General features: G+C 35.6%; 1 protein-coding gene across 2 annotated transcripts; it reads right to left on the bottom strand.

Annotated features, from left to right (window-relative positions):
• Nucleotides 1–1,345: 1,345 nt before the first annotated feature.
• Nucleotides 1,346–20,715, bottom strand: vapb (VAMP (vesicle-associated membrane protein)-associated protein B and C). Of its 2 annotated transcripts, none has more exons than XM_079378275.1 (6): nt 20,397–20,715; nt 12,914–13,066; nt 7,395–7,498; nt 6,082–6,162; nt 5,713–5,889; nt 1,346–4,394 (listed from the first exon to the last, which is right to left on the bottom strand). In XM_079378275.1, the coding sequence occupies exons 1-6, from the start codon at nt 20,452–20,454 to the stop codon at nt 4,236–4,238; spliced, it is 732 nt and encodes a 243-aa protein (XP_079234401.1). In that variant the 5' UTR covers nt 20,455–20,715; the 3' UTR covers nt 1,346–4,235. The 2 variants fall into 2 exon arrangements, with proteins under 2 accessions (XP_079234401.1, XP_079234400.1); XM_079378274.1 differs by having other exon boundaries at nt 1,353–4,397; nt 20,397–20,701.
• Nucleotides 20,716–21,975: the final 1,260 nt, after the last annotated feature.

Raw genomic sequence — 21,975 nt, 5'->3', positions numbered from 1 at the left:
TGTGGCTTATTTACAACAAACGCACAAAAAAGTGCAAATTAAAAACACAATTGAACTAATCATTCAGAACTTTAAAAATGAAGACATTTATACATTGTTGCAATTTATTTAAATGTCTGTCTCTAAATGTTCTTGGTATTGCATTATTTAACCAATCAAATACAGAAAAGTACAGAAACTAAAATGCTTCTGTTTAAGTAAAGACCAACATCTGTTCTGTACTTTTTCAAAATTTAATAAAAAGAATAACAGGGCATGCATTTTATAGAAAAGACCAAACTGAGGTCCGCAATCCTGCAAGGCCAAATGTGTAAAATCCAAATAAGTGTAGTTTACAAGCTAGCTGGAACAGACTTCCTAAATCTTTTTTACATTATTTTTGCAAGTTATGTATTCATTTGTGCAGGTGTCCTGTCATTTTCTGTAACTTGAACATGTCTTCAACATCAGAAGCAATGCGGTAGATCTGAGGTGGAGTTTAATGATGTCACAGGTCTAGGTTTATATACTTTTAACCACAGCTGTAATGTTTGAGAAAGTGAAAACTAAAACTCTGAAAAGTGCAATTTCTCAAGTCATTTGAAGAGTCTTACAACGCAGTCGACACAGAAATCTCCTCAAAAATCAACAGGAAGTCAATTGACAGGCATACTATCCATCATTTCACATTAACAACATAAAAACACACACAAAATGTATTAAAGTAAGTTCAGCCAATAATTTCAATTGGCTGAAAATACTCACCCTGAGACCATTCAAGATCGGAACAGATTTGGAGAAATTTAGATCTTTTATATCACTTGCTCACCAACGGATCCTCTGCAGTGAATGGGTGCCGTCAGAATGAGAGTCCAAACAGCTGATAAAAACATCTCAATAATCCAGACCACTCCAGTGCGTCAATTAATGTCTTATTAAACAAAAAGTATGTTCATAGCAAAAAAATGTCCATAACCCATAATAATGCTTCCTCCAGTAAAAAGATTTAAAGATTAGATCTCCAGATTTAGACTTTTTCAATGGAGAATTTGTTTGAAGAAATGGTTTGAATTTAAAACGTCTTGATTGATTTTTTTTTTTTCCGTTTAGTGTCTTGTAGATTACTTGTGAATTACTGTGATGCTGTTTGGACTCTCATTCCGACGGCACCCATTCACTGCAGAGGATCCATTGCTGAGCAAGAGGTCCTACATTTCTCCAAATCTGTTTTATGAAGAAACAAACTCGTTTACATCTTGGACGGCCTAAGGGAGAAAAACGTAAGTTTTCGGCATGTTTTTATTTTTGGGTGGACTACTCAATTAAGTGGACAATGGAAACTGGACAAAAGAACAAACATCACAAAAAGTTTTGGTCTGGGGCTTTATTGATTTAATTTATTAAGATGCTACATAGTCCAACAAAGTTGGGGTTGCTTTATATACCATTATAGACTACTTGACTAGGAATATCAACCTTAATTTTCATCTTAGACTCATTATTTATTTATTTATATACATACAAAACAGTCACCTTCATGTTTACATCATATGTGAAGGTTTGGGGCACTATAGTAAGGTTTAGGTATAATTACGAGCCAGCTGATTGGCTGATAGGCCCCCAAATCCCTCCCTCTCAATGGCAATCATACTCCTTGATGAACTATACATAAACCGCAGTCCAAAAATCAGTATACCCTGAACATCTCCTAAAGTTACTTACAAAGCAAAGTTTTGCCGTTTGACAATATCGTAAGCTCCTCTGTTCTTAGAAATCCAATATCAGCCAAAGATGATCAACTGAAATAAAAGCTTTTCAAAGAGGGGGGTGGGGGGGCAGAAGAGAAACATTAAAGAAAAAGACACCCCCACAACACCAAACTATGACACAAATACATATCAGGTCACAAAATGGTCCCCTGTAGGAAACAAAACAAAATGACTAAATTAACATCAGAGGACAGCAAAGAAACAGAGGGCTCAGGAAAACAGTGCAGAAATGTCAGGAGTGTTTTTTTTTTTTTAAAGCCTTACGCTGTGAGATAAACCAGTGTTGTGTACATTTCAGACCACCGACAAGGCATATCGAAGCCATGCATTTATCTGGAAATGAGGTGTAGGCTTGGCATGGCTAAAATACAGGTAACAATACTCACATGTGTCAGTTTTTAAGGGAATAGTTTGCTCAAGAATCAACATTTTGCCAGCGTTTAGTCCCCATTATGTTGTTCCGACTTCATTTTTTTTTTCTTTCTTCCATGAAACCCAAAAGAAGATGCTATGCACAATGTCCAAGCTACTATTTTCCATAAAAGTGAATGGGAATTTATCCTGAAAAGGTCCAAAAAAGGACAAAAAAAAAGCAAAAAACACCATAAATGTGATTCAAACAACTGTGCACTACATGCTAAAGCCATACATAGCTTTGTGTAGAAAGCAGACTGAAATTTAAGCTTTTTTCACTTATAACCTTAACATTGGTGCTCTCAAATGTTAATGTATCATTTCATACAGTACACCAAATCAACACAGAATATCATCTGCAAAATCTCATAAATATCACACATTGAATGCCAAATGCAAATACAAAGCTATTTAAATGGCTTCAGACAACTTCAAATACAGCGCAAAAGACGTTTGGATGAGTTTTATGATACCTATATGATGCTTTTTCATGCTTTGCAGCATAAATCACCATCTACTTTCATTTGTATGGAAATAGAGCAAATCTTCCTAACACCTTTTGTGTTTCACAAAAAAGAGCTGGAACAACTTGAACATTATGACAAAATGATAAAGTCTGGGTTAACTACTTTTTTTGGAGGGTAAAGTGAGAGGGGGTCAGTTTTTATGGACCTGATTGTAAACTCTCCTCGTGGCATCTTCAGATAGAAAGTTCATAGGGAGAGAGACCTTCAACCAGTTGCATGTACATGATCAAAAGTTACGCTTAGCAGCTGCACTATTACTGTATATAATGACTTGATCAATAAATTAACTCTGGTCTACAGGCAGCAGAATGGAAACAGAGGTGTGATAAAAGGGCCTGAAAAGGACATTTCACCTATGGAGCAGCTTAATAAAATATAAAGTATTTTTTACTCTCAACAGAGCCATGCATTCAAGCACAACTCCCTTACCAAAAAAACCGACAATAAAGAAAGGTGAAAAATCTATTCTGATTCTGACAGGGAACTCGGTTTGTGCAAAGCTTCATCGGAAGTGTTGGTTTCAGGGACGTCAGCCCTGCGCCTTACCGAAAAACACAGCAGTTCACAGAGAAATAGTTTCAAATGGGTTTTGGAGCAAATGAGTAGGTGAATGGCCAAACGGTTTCACGACACTTCCCCAGTAACAGCAGTTTGAAATATCTGTCACTAACAGTCCATTTCCTCGCTGTCAATTAAAGATGTTTGAATTCCAAAAATAACCTAAAAGTCAAGTTGTGTCGCCCAAGCCACTTAAAAGTAAGACTTTGTGGTGGTTTTGGCATTTGAACGTCAATTGGTGGCTTACTGCAAGTGAAACAGTTATGACATTTTACAAATGTGGATATTTGGTGACGTTATCTCATTTGCCGAGGAACTATATGTTGAATCATAGTACCTGTTGGTACTCAAACATATCAGTCGGACTGAACAGAAGTGGATGGAAGATTTCAAATGCATGCTATTTTAACACCAGTGTGACTGGGAAAGATACCAGAAGGTATCTGAAAATATACAGGCTGAACTTCAGTGAACTGCTGCTTTAATGCAAGATGTTTGGGTATGCATAAATTAAATGCACATGTATCACTTTTCAAAGACGTTTAGCATTTGTACACGGTTTCAATTTGCTTCTGACCCGAGAAAAAAAGAAGAAAAAAAGTGATAAAACAACATTCACTCTACCACAACTCAATCGCACATCTGGTGTTAGAAAATCCCTACGACATTTTTAGTGGTTAAAATCTATGACATTTGTTATCCGTTTGAACTTGCATCAGAAATGATTAAGGAAGAGGGGCCACAATGATTTCACAATTTGGAGGCAAGAGCTGTGTCAGATTATTATTATTATTATTATTTTTTTATTTTTTCTTTGCACATAACATGATGAAATTCCTTGATCTCTTTATTAATTTTACACACCTCGCTATTCCAAAACTACCCAAATGATATGGCATTCGGATTAAACAAATTCTGCATTGGTTACTTGTCTGTTTTGTTTTTGTTTCATCCGCAATGCATGCTTGTAGCGCTCCCCTCTTGGATTTTACAAGGCCAACTTGCCTACGATGACACCCACGACAAAAAACAGCACAATTAGAGCGATCACCCTGGTGCTCAGCCCCTCCTCCTTCACTCTCATCGCTGGAGATGAGTGCGGAGCGGACATTACTGTGCTCTTTCTCATCCGCAGACCATCATCTTCCTGCTGGGGAGGGGATATGGGGGGAGGGGCGGAGAGAGAGATAAAGATAGTTAGATGACAGAAATAATCTGAAGAGTTATGAAAAGCGCTTTTGGCCCTGTGCTTGTCTCATTAAACAAGCAGCAGTAATGGTCCCCAGCTGCAGCTTCACACAGCACTGATGAGCAAGGCCAGGTTATCTTCAGTTCTGTCTCTCAGTATGTTCAACATCCTGTGGCCGTTACAAATTTAAACAATATGTGAATAAGCGCAAAAGTCATCTGGTCGATCAGTATGGCAGTTCTGTATCATCTATACCTAGAGAGCAGGGTGGCAGATATAAATATGGCATTCCTTAAACACAGCCTGAACATTGACAAAGGGCCAAAGTTGTCATGAAAAACTTAAATACTCTGTTTTAGGCACAACAAAAATATTTTAAGTGGACATCAGAGCAAGAAAATCAATTCAAATGCATAATAACGGCTTTAAAGATAAGACAAAATTCTTGTATTCTAAATTTAACACAGCATTTAGAGTAAGTGCATCCTTAAATGCCACTTTCAACATTTTTATTTTGTCTCAGCCTACTGGTAATTTCAGCATCATTTTCATTGCCTCTAAAATCAAATTAGTAAATGAAGAAACCATATAAGAACTGGCCAAAAAGCATTTGTGCGTAAAACCCACATTTAATTTCTATTTCCAGTCATTTATTTATTTCAAGTATACTTAATCTAAATTCAAGAGATTGCTGCTCTGTTCTGTATACACTATCATTCAAAAGTATGTGGTCAGATTTATTTATTTTTGCAAGAAAGTACTCATTTTATTCTGCAAGGATTCATTAAAATAATTCAAGGTAACAGTAAAGATATTTATAATGTTACATTTAAAATAAAAAAAATTTTTTTGAAATAAATGCTATCAATTTTTTAAATAAATGCTATCCATCATTTATAAAAAATATAAAGTTTCTTATGAAATCAGCATATTAGAATGATTTCTGAAGAATCATGTGACACTGAAGACCAGAGCATTAATGCTGAAAACTCAGCTTTGCATTACAGGAATAAATTACATTAAAAAAAAAATATTCTAATAACATTTCACAATATTCCTGTATGTTTGATCAAATAAATGCAGCCTCTGTGAGCATTAAGAGACTTCTTTCAGAAACTGTTACCAACCCCAAACTTCTAAACTGTCGAGTATATAATGTAATATTACTCTGAGAATTGACAAATACATTAAGTACATTTGAATTTTGAGTTTCAAAGAAGATGTTTGATAATATTTTATGACATTTGTGAGAACGCAATTAGCAAACATTACTCACCCTGATCTGTCTGTTCTCCTCTCGTAGCCGCTGCACCTCCGTCTGCAGTCTTTTACATTCCTCCATGATCTTCTTCACCTCTCCATCATCCAGACTGGAGGCCATGGACTTCATAGACAATGTGGATGATTCCGACTTTGAGAGACTGGAGGCTATCTTATTGCTTTCCATTTCGTGCTGTGGCCACAATAAGGTTCACACACACACACATAGAGACTCATGAGACTCAATGCATCCATAAAAGAGCCAAGAATCTGTTTTGCTAATTAGTTTTAGGACACGGCGTCATGCCTGCCATCTTTGTCATTTCATAAACTGCCTAGAGGTCAGCGCTAACATGAGGAAGAACATGAAAACCCATCCACTCACTGTTTTCTCATTTTCAGCGGGCATCTCAAAGACACATCGCATCTTGGAGTCCATCAGATCCTCAGGCTTGGCGTCCTTCCACTGCATGAGAGAAGAACAACATATGTAAACGCGCACCAAATAAACACCTCATGAGCTGCTTGCAAACCCTAGCGACCTGCGTACATACACAGCATTTTTAGGCTCATTCTCAACATGAAGGCCAGGGAAAATTTCCCGAAAGAAATGTAGTTAATAAAAAGTACTACAGCATATTGATAGAAAATAGAAAATATCAAATGCAAACTGATGCCAATTGTGGATGTTAGTTGTATTAAATTGCCCATTGGGAGAGTTTCAAATCAGTCATTGTATATCTTATTATATCTTAGAATACACCTCAGACAGTGAAGCAGTTCGCTCAGTTTTGAAGCTGAGCTTTAGAGCCATCAACAGGAATAGTGGAAATAGCTCAGGACAGCGAATAAGTAGCCAGATCTCTGCTCTACATTTTCTTTCCGCTTCTCCATTCCTGACGTTTTCATAACCTATTTATCGTTACATCTGCACATGCATGCACACACATTTTCAGTATGCTCTATTTGGGGCGTCATTCAGAAAGCTTCAAAAGAATTATGAACATGAGATTTGGATCGTACTCTTGGGCCCGTCAAATACCGCTGGAGTTATATGACATCTGTTTGTATTACTTGAACAGAAAACTTAGACCATGTTGTTGCTCTATGCTGGAGGTTATCATAATATTATTGCTCACTGGCACTGCAGCACACTCTCTATGAAGCTTATATATTGAAACACTAAAATAATGCAAAATACTTTATGACCAGTGCTGTTATTGTTAACAAACTATTAAAAATACACTTGTTAACTGAAAAAAGCTGAAATACATTAAAATACAAATATTATTTGAGAAACTTAAATCATAAATAAAAATTAGAAATTAGAAATGTTGTCTTGGAAACTAACTGAAATAAAATAAGTTCTGAAAAACTGAAACTAATAGAAATGATCAAATTAAAATGTAAACAAATAAAAGTTCATTTAAAATATTAATAAATACTATAGAGGTATATAAATAATAATATATTTATGAATTCACCTTCACTTAGCAATTCTAAAATACATTTTGGACCAATTATAATGTGCAAGACTTCAGCTTTTAGGGCATCAACAATGTTTTTTTTTTTAATACCTTACATATACAAGCTTTACAGTGTTACTAAAAAGGAGCATATGCAACCAAAAGGAAATGCTTCTGAACAAGTGAACGAGTATAAACCTTGAGAAAGCAGGTGGCATGGATCACTACTCACCACTCCCTCAGTGTCGGTCATGTCAGGTGGGGCCAGCAGAGACTGTACCATAAACTTGTGTTTGCTTTTCTCATTCGGATCATAATCGAACGGTTGCAGCATCACTGAAGAAACAAACAAATAAACACAAGAACATGAATACATACTGAACTGCATTTTCCAGATTTTTATTGGCAGGATAGTCGAAAGAGAACAGCAGAGGAAGGAGAAAGAGAAGGAACCAGTTTGGGAAATGGTCTGAGCCAGATTTGAACCTGTGCTGCCTACATGAGCACCAAACACTAGGCTAAGGCTCCAACATAATTTCTGTGTTTTAAGGAACAAGAACATTCTATTAGCATTAATATGAGACAAAGGCATCTCAACAGTCCAAATGTGATAAAATACTTGGGTGTAGAGCATTACTCTGAAACCAAAAGATTTAGCTATTCATTGCATATAATCTCACTACAAACATTGCTGATAAAACTTCATTGACCCCAGAAGGGTAATTTTTCTTACAGCTCCTAAACAGTGTTTTTCACGTTAATAATAACAGATTCAGCCTTTAACTCAAACCAGGTGTTGGTGTGAGGAAATTCATGTCTACAACCCCATCAGCACCATCCAAAAGAAGGCCATGTTATTTGATGTCATTCCAGTGAGCAAAAGCTAATTTAGAGCTGTTACCATGATTTACAATGATCACTTTCTTATGCCTGGCGTGTGAGGGCTCTGGCACGGTTGAGAACGGTGCTGAAGGCCTATTTCACCCCCATCGCCCTTTTAAAAAGACAATTCGGATTCAAAAGGGTCTTTTTTTAACATTGGGGGTGAATGTGTGCGTGATTTTGGAAAATTGCAGCTAAGTTTCATTAAAAACAAATGATGTCTTAATTTCAAAGGCTCTCTCAGATGTGGCTACCACTGCCGAGCTCACAGAAGGTGCACGCAAATTCCCCCGCGAGTTAAAAACTTCACTTTGGTTTTGTGTGCCATTATGGCAATCAAGCACCGTCGATACTGCAAACTGAAAACAGACGGCTGAAACAGATTGGGAATGTCCTGTTTTGTCAGTCCCAATCTTCCCGACAGCACTTGAAAGAACGGTGTTTCACCATCATCACCAAGGGGGTATTTTTACACGTATCTACAGAGGAAGAGGGTTTAAATGAGTCTTGACATGGCTTTATTTGTACAGCTCACATCATTAATATTCCAATTTCTCACACATAACTGTTGCTATCCTTGACACAAGAAGTCTGTTCAAGTTCAAGCTATGATTTGTCGTTGATGGCAGCAATGTTATATTATTATAAGAACATATAGTCTTTGTTCACGCTGCATATAAATGCATCTCAACAGTCCAAATGTGATAAAATACATGGGTGTAGACTAGAGCATTACTCTGAAACCAAAAGATTCAGGAACTGTTTTGTTGTCAAAGTCAATGTATAGGACCTACTGTCCACACTGTCATTTTGTAACAACTTAAATCTGTGATCCGTTTGTTTCACCAAAACTGTTGTCAATGATGATCTGATTTATCTACACTCGTTTAAATGTTTGTAAAAGAACACTTTTATTCAGCAAGGACACATTCCATCCATCAAAAGTGACAGTAAAGACATTTATAAATGTTACAAAATATTTCTATTTCAAACAAATGCTGTTCTTTTGAACTTTGAATTCATCAAAGAATCCAGAAAAAAAGGTCAGTTTTTGAAAAAATAATAAGGAATGTTTCTTAAGCAACAAATTATCACATTAGAATGATTTCTGAAGGATCGTGTGACACTGAAAACCGTAATAATGATGCTGAAAATTCAGCTTTGCATAACATTACACTTGAAATGTATTAAAATAGGAAATAGTCATTTTAAACTGTAATGATATTTCACAATATTACAGTTTTTACTGTATTTCTGATCCAATAAGAGACTTAACATTAAAGGAAATTGTACAAAGTATAACACTTTTGAACTGTAGTGTATATGGCATAATATGCACATCACAATCCAAATGACAACAAATGCTGACTGAAACAATTAGATGCAATTAGGTTTCAAACCACGTGTATATTTGAAAAACAGATTTCCTGTGTTTTTTTCCGATGGTCAGTCTACAAATAACTGAACAGATTTGAGTCGGACACACCAAAAAATTTTTGCTGCCTGTCTAAACAAAGACTGTATAGTCTAAGAATGAAGAGTTCTTGTTCTGAACAATAAATTGACAGCTCCATGCTGACTGTGATTGTCAGTTCTTTCTGGCAGTTCACTACTGACACAAACCAACACAAGCGAGGCAGTGATTTAATGATTATTAAAGGAGGAGAGCATTCTTTCTTTAACAAAGAACATCTTTATGTGATGCTTAAATTTGCAAAATATGGAAAATGTTAGCCTGAAGACGGTTGAAAAATTACAAGAAACAAAAAAGATTACCCCCCCCCAAAAAAAAAAAACAACCAATACAGTCTGGAATTAATCTGATAATGTTTGGCCATTTAATGCGTTTAACCTAATTAACATTACAAATAATAACTAATTTATGCTCTCAGGTATGCACAATGTTTATTAAGAATCTCTGTGCAATATAGAAAGATGAGGACTGTTCGTGTACGGAAAGGTCCTTCTAAATCTCTCTTTTTTGTTTTGAAAGCAACCACCCACATTTGGTACAATCTCTGTCTTTTACACAAATTTTATGAGCTGTCTGCACATGCTGTTCTGTTTTTGAATTCTTAAAAGAGAACTATTTCTAATCACACTGAGTTTGTGTGGTCACAGCTTGAATGGTCATCTCTGGGGCCGTTGTCTGAGGGCAGGACAACTGCATAAAATGTTCCCTGGACCATGTGAATTCAAGCGACGGCAGCGGTCATCTCAAATAAAAAGTACAACAAAACACCTGACTGCAGACAATCATTCCACTACGTAATTAACTGGATCCCTAGAGATAAAAAGCGAACAACTCCATTAATTATGAAACATGACCTCGGAATCCCCTTGGCAAAACTGTGAAGCTTTAATGGAGAGAGGGAGAAAATGAGAGGAAATCCAGACAACACTAATGGTTTGGAAAAATGCACTTAACTTACTAAGTTCCAAAGCAAAGGTTCCGAGTCAGAGAAATGTATTAACAAGTAGGTATAATCAACATGTAATTGGATATTATCATGTGTGTGTGTGGGATTCAGAGCTTGAAGTTGTTGCTTTTGAACTATGGACAAATAACTTCAGAACCCAGACTGACAGTGATGTCTGAGAATGAGACGTGAGGCTCATCTCACAGGTCTGGATAAAAGTCAAAAGCACATTAAGTGAAATCCGTAGTGCATCCCCTGTGATAAACACACCAGGGATGAGTTAGCCTGTCAATGATTCAAACACCAGTCAAGGAAAAGTGTGAGTCAGAGCTATTGTATATATTGACAGGGACCAGGCATCTCACCATGGAGATAAATCTCAAAACATTGGAATCAACACGGAATAATGAGAGCAATTTAAGAACGTCCATGAGTTTCCAAGAGGCTCGGAGATTTCAAACAAGTTGAGTTATTAGGAAAACTATCGAAGGTCTCAGACACCAACAACTGTTGTTACAAAAATATCTCTTGGTTATGTAAAGGCTTCCGTCATGCACAAAGAGCAGTTGGGTAATAGATATAAAGGTGCTGGAACATAAACGTCTCCATTTTGCCAACCACAGTATCTCACAGGAGATATGTGTAATCCGATGTCTTCACTCCAATTAGCTAATCTGCAAAAAGTAAAACTACTTTCAACTTTGCCACATTGATGGACACAAAAATATCATATCAACAGTCACTGTTGCTCATGTCACCAAAACTGAAAACCACAAAAAATTATTACAACTTTTTTTGCTAATCACTATTTGCAAATGTGCCTTTAAATCAGTGGTATTTTATCATTATTTATATATTTTTATAGTATGCGTTTATATTTTTACGTTTTCATTTTATTTTCTTAATTTTGTTTTGTGCTTTGGTCATTTTTATAAATTTCTATATAACTATATTTTTTATTTGTTTTAGCAATTTTAGTACTTCATCTTAAACTTATTGCAGTTAGTTGTCAAGGAAGCATTTATTTTTTCCATCTCGTATTTCTATACATAATTGTATTTTACACAAAACAATTACTTTTAGTTTTATTTGCAAATAACAACACTGCTTCATATTAGTCTGAATTTGGGATTTGATTTGAATTGGCTTATTCCTAGGTTTTTTGGGGTTTGTCAGATTGTGTGTAATTCTCAGCCTTCCGTTCAAAAACAACAAAACAAAAGGTGTGTGTTTCTGATAAATCCCTGAAGCTTCACACATACAGACGCATCACCTTGTTACTGAAACCAGGACGTGTTAAAAAAAAAAAAGCTGTCTGCAAAAAGGGGTAATATGCTTATAACAGGGACAGGAGTCTAGATCCACACAGACAGAACTGCCTACAGATACAAGTCAAGCTGTCAAGCTCACACAAACAGACGTCCTGTGACAGATCAACAGAAACGATCAAATATGATTCAATATTAAACAATCCCTTTCAAAATGACCTAAATATCAACTGCTTATACAGATCAATTACCAGAGAGAGCTAATGATCATTTGAAAGCAAAGTCAACTTTAACACTTGATTCTTTGAGAGACTGCTGATGGTTTCATTCCAAACGTTTGTGTCATACACACAACATTGACGTCAAAGTGGTTCCTCCACAATCTACAGACTTGGAGCGGATGAGTCATAGCACTGTATTTAATGTAATGAAGCTATATATGGCTCTGTATCTGCAACATAAAAAAAAAAAAAAAAAAAAAAAAGTCAAACAGCGAGTCATTCAGACTAAGAGAGTGCATGCGGACCAGTAAATGGAGAAAATACTTAATTTTGTTTATGTAGCAAGCAAAACAATAAATAATATTAAAAATAATAATTTGAAATTATATGAATATATAAAAAATTTATATAATTAGTATAACTATTATAATTGTTATTAATTATGAAGCAGGCAAAACTATTTATGAATAATAAATCATTAGAATTACATATACATACATATATAAGTAAAAATAATAACGTCTGATAATATTATTGATCATTATGAAGCAAGCAAAACAATACTATTAACAAACATTGCATACATAATATTTTTACTACTACTACACTATTCTTATAGAATTATTTGTTATATGTAAAATTAATATTCAAATGATTATTATTATTGTTGTAAAGAACTTAGAAGAACTAAGAAAGCTTTAAAGGTAACAACATTCTTGTGATTTCAGAAGCATTTGGAAGTTCTCTATGAGCTCTATCAAAAAAAGAGCAATGGTATCAAAATGCTAATTTGACAAACCATTAAAGGCTCATCGAGAGCTCACATTATACATCAACAAATGCTTTGAACTTTGCAACATGTGGGCTTTGGTATTGGTATTTGCATTGGTAGAGCTGAGGCATAGCTTTAAAGGCTTCATTTATTGAGTAACATCAAAAAGACAAACGAGGTGCGTTTACCAGAGACGTTGATCGAGGATCCGGCATCAATCACTCCGCTGTTTGGCCGCACACAGTATCGGCGCGGTGCAGTCGTCTTTACTTTAAAGCACACATTTCTGTCTGTGGGGTTAACAAGCTTTAGGGTGGAGGTCACCACATCTGTAAATGGACCTGAGGGGAGAAAAAGAGGACATTACTGTACATTCAAAACGCATTGAAATGATTCTAGGGCATACAGTGTGGCTGTTAGCACACTGTTATTCAGTTTCTAGGGTGTGCTGGGTGGGGGCTTACTGCAAAAACATCTCAAACTGATCAAGAGCAATATCTGCAGCCAGACTGCTCTAAGTGACCACATCGATTTACAACTTTATAACCGATTTCACCCCACCTAGACGTAACGATTCGAGACAAATCAAATTAGTGGCACATTACAAAATTAGCGATACATCAAAGGTCAAAAGCCCACAGTATTGCTCTCAACCCTGGCACTCGCTTTACACTCCGGCAAAGAATAAGGGTGATTTTCAGAAAAATGGAACAAACCGAATTTGTTCTGCCAAAGGCTGATGCTAATCAGTCCACATCACATAAACAAAGAGTGGAGACCTGAAAACAATATGGTAACAGAGAGAGAAAATCTTGTGTTCAGTAAGGTTTTTCATGTTTCTGAATGAACTATGCTCACCAAGGCTGCATTTATTTGATCAAAAACAGTGATGCAAAATTAATTTTCAGCATCATTACATCATTTCAGCATTCACACTAATTTCAAAGGGATTAAAATTGACCCTAGTCAGCCAATCAATTTTTGATAAAACCAAGTGCCATCCAACATAGCATAGCATAACATATGTTTTGTCTCGTTCTGACATTAAATAAGTGCTCAAACATTTCTAATCAGAACGAGCTGAAAGACCAAAGTGTTGATATGGCTGTTCAAGACATGTTCTTCTCTGTTAAAACAAACAAAAAGTAATAAAAATAAATTTAATAATACAATAAATATGTTTGTAGCAACACTATAAATCCTGAAGTCCAAGGACAACACTGATAAATTTGTTTACCCACAGCTAAACGCAGAGAAATGGATAACATATGGTATGACATTATATTGAAAGTTTTGAATGGCAAATGATTTGGTTTCCTTTTCATGGTGCAGCGGTTTCTGCTCAAACAGGAAGAGTAGATAAAATCTCTGACCGTCAAAGAAGAGTTGTGCTGCCAAGATTTTTCTCATTCACAAAGATTTATTTTTCTTCTAATGTATTGAAGTCAAAACAAAACAAAAAAGCATAATTAGCAACATTTTTTGTAGTTATTACATTTTGATGAACGATTACAAAGTTAGAGAAAGATATTGTGCCCAACATAACCAAAAATATGTGTTTAGAAATGAAATAGGGTCATGTTTGATTTCACGCCGACTTCATACATCGATCTCAGACATCCCTCACCCTTTGTGATGCAGCAGCGCCACACATCAAGTATGCAACACCTCATCTGGGTTCATTCTATTAAACCAGGTAAATTATTGAGAGGCTGTGACACATGAAACCCATACTGGGCCTTATGTTGTTTGAGCCTTTATGTTGTGTGTAACAAGGAAAAGATGCAGATGAATTAAGTGCTTTGGGTCTTTAAAACCTTTACAGAGAGACAAACATTGCACAAGGCCAAACAATGGACTATCCTCCTGGCCAAAAGCCTTACGCTCCATGTCATTTCCATTCATACAGACCTATATGGAGAAACTGATACAATTAGGGAATAAGTAATTGCAAAACATGAGTCATGCAGAAAGATATCCTTCTCTGCATTAATTTCATTAGGTAAATCATAACGTCGCAAATCAATACCAACAGCCTAAAACGAACAAAACAGCCCTATATTGTAGGGATTGGCATTTTGAGCAATTTTGTTTAAAAAAATAGGTTATCAGGTTAATTGAAAATTATAATACAAGTAAAAAACAAGTATGACTTACAGTAAATTTTCAGTTTTACAAACACAAATAACAGATTTAGAAAAATAATGAAATATGCATTAATAAAATAAAAGATAATATATAAAAAAACAAACATTTAAAAAATGCTGCTATAAAGTAATACTGAGTATGCTATCATAATAAATATAATTGAGTACATAAATACTACTTATAGCCATGTAGTCTCATTTACGTGTTTTTTCTTAAGATCTTCAGTTTGACCTCCAGAGTCAGGCTAAGCGTCAAGAAAATTCTAGGATATTCTGCAGACACAAAACATGTTCCCTTGAGAACCTTAAAAAAATCATTGTACACATCATTTACTGATGAAGAAGGTTTTCTGCCAAACAAGGTACAGCGGCGGAAAAGCCTCAAGCGATTATGCGTGCCTTTAGTACGGCTCGGAAATACCCGACACATCTGTCTGCAGCGATGCAGCGTTCATCTGCACGGAGAGATACTTGGCATGCGCACATGTGCAGATGTGACTCGTCTTTCCAACTCGGCATTTCAACATCTGCCTCTCATTTACACCCTGCTTTATAGCCCTAAAACATATTTATTTCATGATCATTATAATAATTCAGTTATCCAAAGTCTGAATCAATGAGCACGTGTGTAATTTCGCCACGTAGGTCAAGGTATTAGTAGGCCAAAAAGGTGCAGCCCTGCTAAATTAAACAGACATCACCGTATTTTAACAGCTTTGCCACATTACTACTACAACTGGGTCACCTTAAAATCTCAGAGGGATCAAACTGCCGTTTATACTTCCATATAATTATTGGCTGGGGCTACTTCCTGAACTCCACAGATGAGTCTTAGCTTCAGATGCTTTAAATACAAAGTGGCATGTCAGGACAGTTGGGTTGTTGTTACCTGAGGTTACCTGCTACACCAGAGCCTCACAGACTTTTCAATGAAACATATTTTAGGGGGCAGAGTTTTAGACAGGAGGCATAATTGTTGACTTGAGATGAAGTTTCTGTGACTCCTTTATGGCGAACGACCCATTCTAGCAGCCACCTCAGGGGGGAAAAGCCATGACCAGTGCTGAGAAATAAATGCATTGTACCTCATTTATAAAACATCAACCTGTAACTGTGCTTTGAACTACACCGAACAACTACAAGGTGGATCTCCACAGCTTCGTTAGAATGCCTTAATGTAAAGCTGGCTAAATTAACTCTTGAAGTCCAAGTCAAAGCTCATCTTACAATTAATAAATTTTATTATTTAAAATTATTTTATGCATGCATTAAATCATGCCGAATTAAATGCATGACACAGAAGATGAATTTAAAAAGCATTAAAAATATGCATTAAGAAGGATACATATCTACATTTTTCAACTTCACACAGCCATAAGATGTTCATGGTGCAAGACCCTGAGAATAAAAAGCTGAGACCTAAGATGCTTGTCCAGTGCACACGTCAGGAAAATGATATATTAAGTGTTTTTTCACATGAAAAAAAATGAAAATAAAAAATAAATAAAATTAACTGAAGAGTAAGCTTTTTTTTTTTTTTTTTTTTTTTTTTTTAAAGAGGAAAAAAAAAAAAAAAGTTTTCCAAAGCGGTTCGAAAAATAAGCTTGTTCTCTTTTGAATAAGTTTATTGTTCTTAACCCAAATCATTTTTTCCCCCTTGATTAAACCTAACAAAATTACATATGATTTCTCTGAACACAAGACTTTATATCTAACGTTATTTTGCTTTTCAAGTAAATTTATAATTTATCTTCTCTTATGGACACTGGAAATCAAGACAAAAATACCATAACCTTGCTTGTTCCTAAGGCTATTTATACTTTTATTATTATAGTGTATTACATTCATTGTCTGAATAGAACACAAACTAAAATAAATAAATATATCAAACCTAAAAACCTGTCAGACCAAAAGAGCTTGACAATAACATCAGGCAACAATTTCCCTGTAACTTTGCACTATCCTTTGAATCAGGACCATTTTAGAGAAGCATTTTAAAACTGGCCATGTTCCATAGTGGAACCGACTTGGTCTCGTCTTCCTCAATTTTAGTGTATTATTAAAAACTAAAATGAAACCTGGAAGAGAACGATACTATTCCTGGCAAACACTTGAATTACTCAACATAAATAAGCATTCACACTAAATGAGCAACACTTGAAACAGCATTGCACTCACTTTAAAAGATATTAGCATTAACCAATAACCTCATGGCTTAGGTGACATCAGTTGAGAAAATCGTTTCAGAGGAATCGTACACCTGAACATTATTGCTCAACAAGCAAGATCACCTAAGGAAAACTAAGCAATAAAAAGGTGCAATGGTTACACACTCATTAGCCTTGAATATCAGTGCTTATGAAAGGTTTGGCTGTTGATAAGCAAAGCTCATGTATGGCTTGCCAGGGACTTTGTGTGTGAGCTGTTCTTTTCAGTTTATTCATGAATTATCTCTAACATAAGACAAGCTTTAGACAGGAACCACTAGATTAAACAGTGAGCGATAAGTATTTTGACTACAAACTAAATACACTGGGGCGAGCAAATGTCATTGAGAGTTATCTGGCATCGATATATATATCTCCTGCTGCCAAGAACATGTCTAATGTCACCTCACAAGCTGCTGCTGTGAACAAGCAGTAGGAGAACTGCTCTCATTTTTGAAACGCCTAAACAATGAACCAAAGACTATGACGTCATGAACAATAATAACATTTACAACATTAGGTTTAAAAAAATGTCCCAGTTAACCCAAGACAATTGACTAAAATGACTAAAAAAGGAAGACTCTATGGAGAAGGAAAACTAATTCACTGACATTGCAAGTTGATTTGCCCAAACTTTAAATGTAGAGCATATTTCAGGCAGTATTAACTGTTAATTTTTGGTTTCCATTCTGTTAGACAACCTTTTATAGTAATACTTCCTTAAATCACAACACAAGTCAAGCATATTTTTTTTTTTCAAAATTAAAAGCAGAATAAAGCATGACAGAAAAGGCCCAGGGATGAGAAATTCTAGATGAGAAAATAATCAACAGCAAAACAATTTTGAAATATGAGATCAACTAGTGTCTAACATACTTATTTTCAGCATATAACGTTTCAGAGGAAGGAATAGCCACTTTTACCCATTCCCAGCAATGCATGAACTAATAACACGTATATCTTGAATGCAATACCATTAGCTTTGTATAAAAGCTTCAGCCAAATGCATGAATTTAAATCTAAAGTTGAGCTCACTATAGCTGCACAGAGCTTCCTAAAGTTCACCCAGAATTTATTCTGTCATAATTTACTCATATATTTCCAAAACTGTATGACTTTCTTTCTTCTGTAGAAGATTTTGAAGAATGGTGGGAACAAAACAATATTGGAGCCCACTGATTTCCACTGTATGGACAAAAGAAACCCAGCAACATTTTTCAAAATATCTTATATTTCACATAAAAATTTAATAGTTTTGGAATGACTTGCGCGTGAGTAAATGATAACAGAATTTCATTTTTGAGTGAACTATCCCTTTAAGTTGTGCATCAACAAGGGAAGATCACATGAGAATTTCCTGTAAAGCAGCTTTGCAACGATTTGTATTGTGAAAAGCGCTATACAAATAAACCTGAATTGAATTGTCAGTACCTCCACAGCATTCTGATTGGCTGATTATCCTATCAATGTGATGTGTGCTGTGCTGCTTATAATGTTCACAAACTGATCTGCAAATCAGCCTGAATGGGTCATCCTAGTGGAATTGTATAGACTAACTAATTACATACCATATTTGTAGAAGCAATTTAAGCAGGTTCATTTCCGTTCCGGAAACCACTGTTACACATGAAGTGTATACAGAAGACTAATGGACTGGTTGCTATTAATAATATATAAATAGTTGTTAATACTAGCAGTTATTGATTGTTGGAGTGTAAAGGAGAAATGCATACACAATGCTTATTTGATTTTAAAGTTGTGATGAAACAGATTTAGTGACAAATCTGAAATGGATGTAAAGGATTATTGAAAAAAAAAAAAAGTCGGGCGGGGAATTGGTTCATTCATTAAAAGTTGATTGGATTTTGAGATGTGGGCGTTGCACTCAAAAACAGAAGCAAATGAATGCGAGCTTGCTAAATGATAATATATACATGTATGAACTGTAATCATACAATCAATAACACGCATTTAGAAAACAGATTTCATTTCATTCTGACTTTAATAAATACTAGGCCTATGCTATAAACATATAACAATATAGCATTGGTCTGTTGCCGATAGTAATTGGTGATACCTATACCTGTTATGCTAAAACTGGGTAAACATTAAATGGCACATGAACTATAAGTCCCAAACCTTCCAGACGTCTATGAAATGCCAGTTTCAATGAAACGTTACGTGTTTTCACAAAAATCCCAACAGTAGTCATTTTACCACATAATTTGAATAATTATATCTATATGTCAGGTGGAGCTATGAACCATGGCAGTAAAATAATAGTACAAGCCTGCGTCTCAATGGGCATACTATCCACCCGATCTGCCCTAAATAGTACTGACAATTACTACCATCACACAGAATTTAGGATGGATAGTATGCACACTGGGACGCAGAGGATGGATAGTATGCACACTGGGACGCAGAGGATGGATAGTATGCACACTGGGACGCAGAGGATGGATAGTATGCACACTGGGATGCAGAGGATGGATAGTATGCACACTGGGATGCAGAGGATGGATAGTATGCACACTGGGACGCAGAGGATGGATAGTATGCACACTGGGATGCAGGGCAAGTGTCAAATCTTACTCAAGCAGCTTCAAGGTATGTATCAGTGTTGCCAGATTTCGCTAGAAAAAAATACGCTCCAAGCCAAAAATAATCAACTTGCTTCACCAAAACAAGCAAAAATACGCGGCCCAGTTATTCTTGCTTACGATAGTTACTATTTCACCTTCTGTTTATCTGAACATGAGGAGAAATGAAGCTCGACTTTGACAGTTTACTCACAGCCGTCATTCAAACAGAGAAATCTCACATTAAATAACGACACACACACACTTTCTATAAAGGCTAAACACTACCATACAAAAAGTCTCTGTTGTATTCAAGAAACAACCTCGTAATAAACCACAACAGCCAATTTTTATAAGCTAATATTAAGCGGACATGGCAACACCGGTTCATACTAACCGCATTAACCAGTCCACCAATACAGCCTGTATATCAAGGCCTAAACCAGGCTAGCTCGAGCTAACGTGCTAGTCAGTCTTCTGCTAAACCTAGTGAACACTTGACTAACCCGTCGTTGTCACATGAAGGACATTTAAAGAAAGTCTAGAGTCTAAAACGATTCACCATTACGGCGCTGCGCCATATTATTATTATTACAAGGACTGAGGCCTGTCAGAAACGCCACCTCACCGCCTCTTTCTGCCCTTAACCCCTAAAAAAACACGTCGGTTGACCCTCCCTCTTTGTGCTGGGCGTTATAGCCGCTAGTTCACGGCCGTGTCAGTCTCTTAGCTCACCTCGGAACCTCAGTTCGTGCTGCGGTTCAAGAACCAGAACCTGCTCTGGCCTGGCCATCTCCCACTGCGCTTCAAACGCGTCGACTGCTGCGCTGACGTCCGCTAGAACTGACGGTGACGAGCTTGACGGCTGAGGCTGTCGCTGAGGACTTCTCTTACATTTATTGAAATAAAAACTCCACAAGGCAGTGGAAATAGCTCAGTGTTACCCGATCCACTAGCGACTGTTGTGATGCAGCAGGAAGGGACTTGGAAGAGAGGCTGGCCCCTGCAGTATGCACTGAGTAGTAGCGGCTGATGTGAGCAGGAGGAGAAGGGTGTAGAAAGAGGGTGGGGGTGGTTTTTGTGGGTCATCGGTCTTCAACCACGTTATCAAAATGTTATGACAACTTTACAGTGGTATATTCACATATGTGTACTTGCAATAACCACTAAAGAAAATGATACTATTCTGCAACTTAATTAAAAAGTTTTATTTTATTTTATAATATTATGTATAATATTAGGTTGTATAGCCTAGTAACAAACAGGTATACTGTTGATACATTTTATAAATAATGTAATACAATATAATATAAAAAACTGTTATAATACATAATATAGCCTAATATAAAGAAGACATAAGAAAATATTTTTTTCAATATCTTAAATATAAAGGAAATATTTTTAAAAGAAAATAAATATAGGAATAAAAATCTAATCAAATATATATATAATGTATTTTTGCATTATTATTTCAAATAGATTGACCTTATATTTAAGATACATGGAATATTTGTACCTCAAAAAGATAAAATTTGAAAGGTAACTGAAAATAGTGAAACACTTTTTGTTATATTATATACATACATTATATAATATATCATTATAATTGTATTAATAATATGTGACCCTGGACCACAAAACCAGTCACAAGGGTCAATTTCTCAAAATTGAGATTTACACATCATCTGAAAGCTGAATAAATAAGTTTTCCATTGATGTATGGTTTGTTAGGATCGGACAAGATTTGGCCGAGATACAACTATTTGAAAATCTGGAATCTGAGGGTGCAAAAAAATCTAAATATTGAGAAAATCGTCTTGAAAATCTGTCCAAATGAAGTCCTTAGCAATGCATAATGCTAATCAAAAATGAGGTTATGATATATTTACAGTAGGGAATTTACAAAATATCTTCATGGAACATAATCTTTACTTAGTATCCTAATGATTTTTGGCAAAAAATAAAAATTTATAATTTTGACTCATACAATGTCTTTTTGGCTATTGCTACAAATATACCCCAGCGACTTAAGACTGGTTTTGTGGTCCAGGGTCACATATAAGTAAACACACACCATATTTATAACTATAAATTTAATTAAAACACACATATAATAATAATAATAAGTTTAAAGAAAACTAAAAATAGTGAAATATAAAAAACAACAACAACAAAAAAACTTAATATTATTCATGAACTACCTAAAAAAAAGGCTATATAAGTGCCAATACTCTGATACATAGATTTGGACTTTGAGAATGTGTTTTTCGATTTTACTTGATCAAGAAATACTTAATCATAATGTACCAGTTGC

Source organism: Barbus barbus (genome assembly GCF_936440315.1).
Source record: "Barbus barbus genome assembly, chromosome: 25".
In the NCBI taxonomy this organism is placed as follows: domain Eukaryota; kingdom Metazoa; phylum Chordata; class Actinopteri; order Cypriniformes; family Cyprinidae; genus Barbus; species Barbus barbus.
This window is presented reverse-complemented; position numbering and strand designations above follow the sequence as displayed.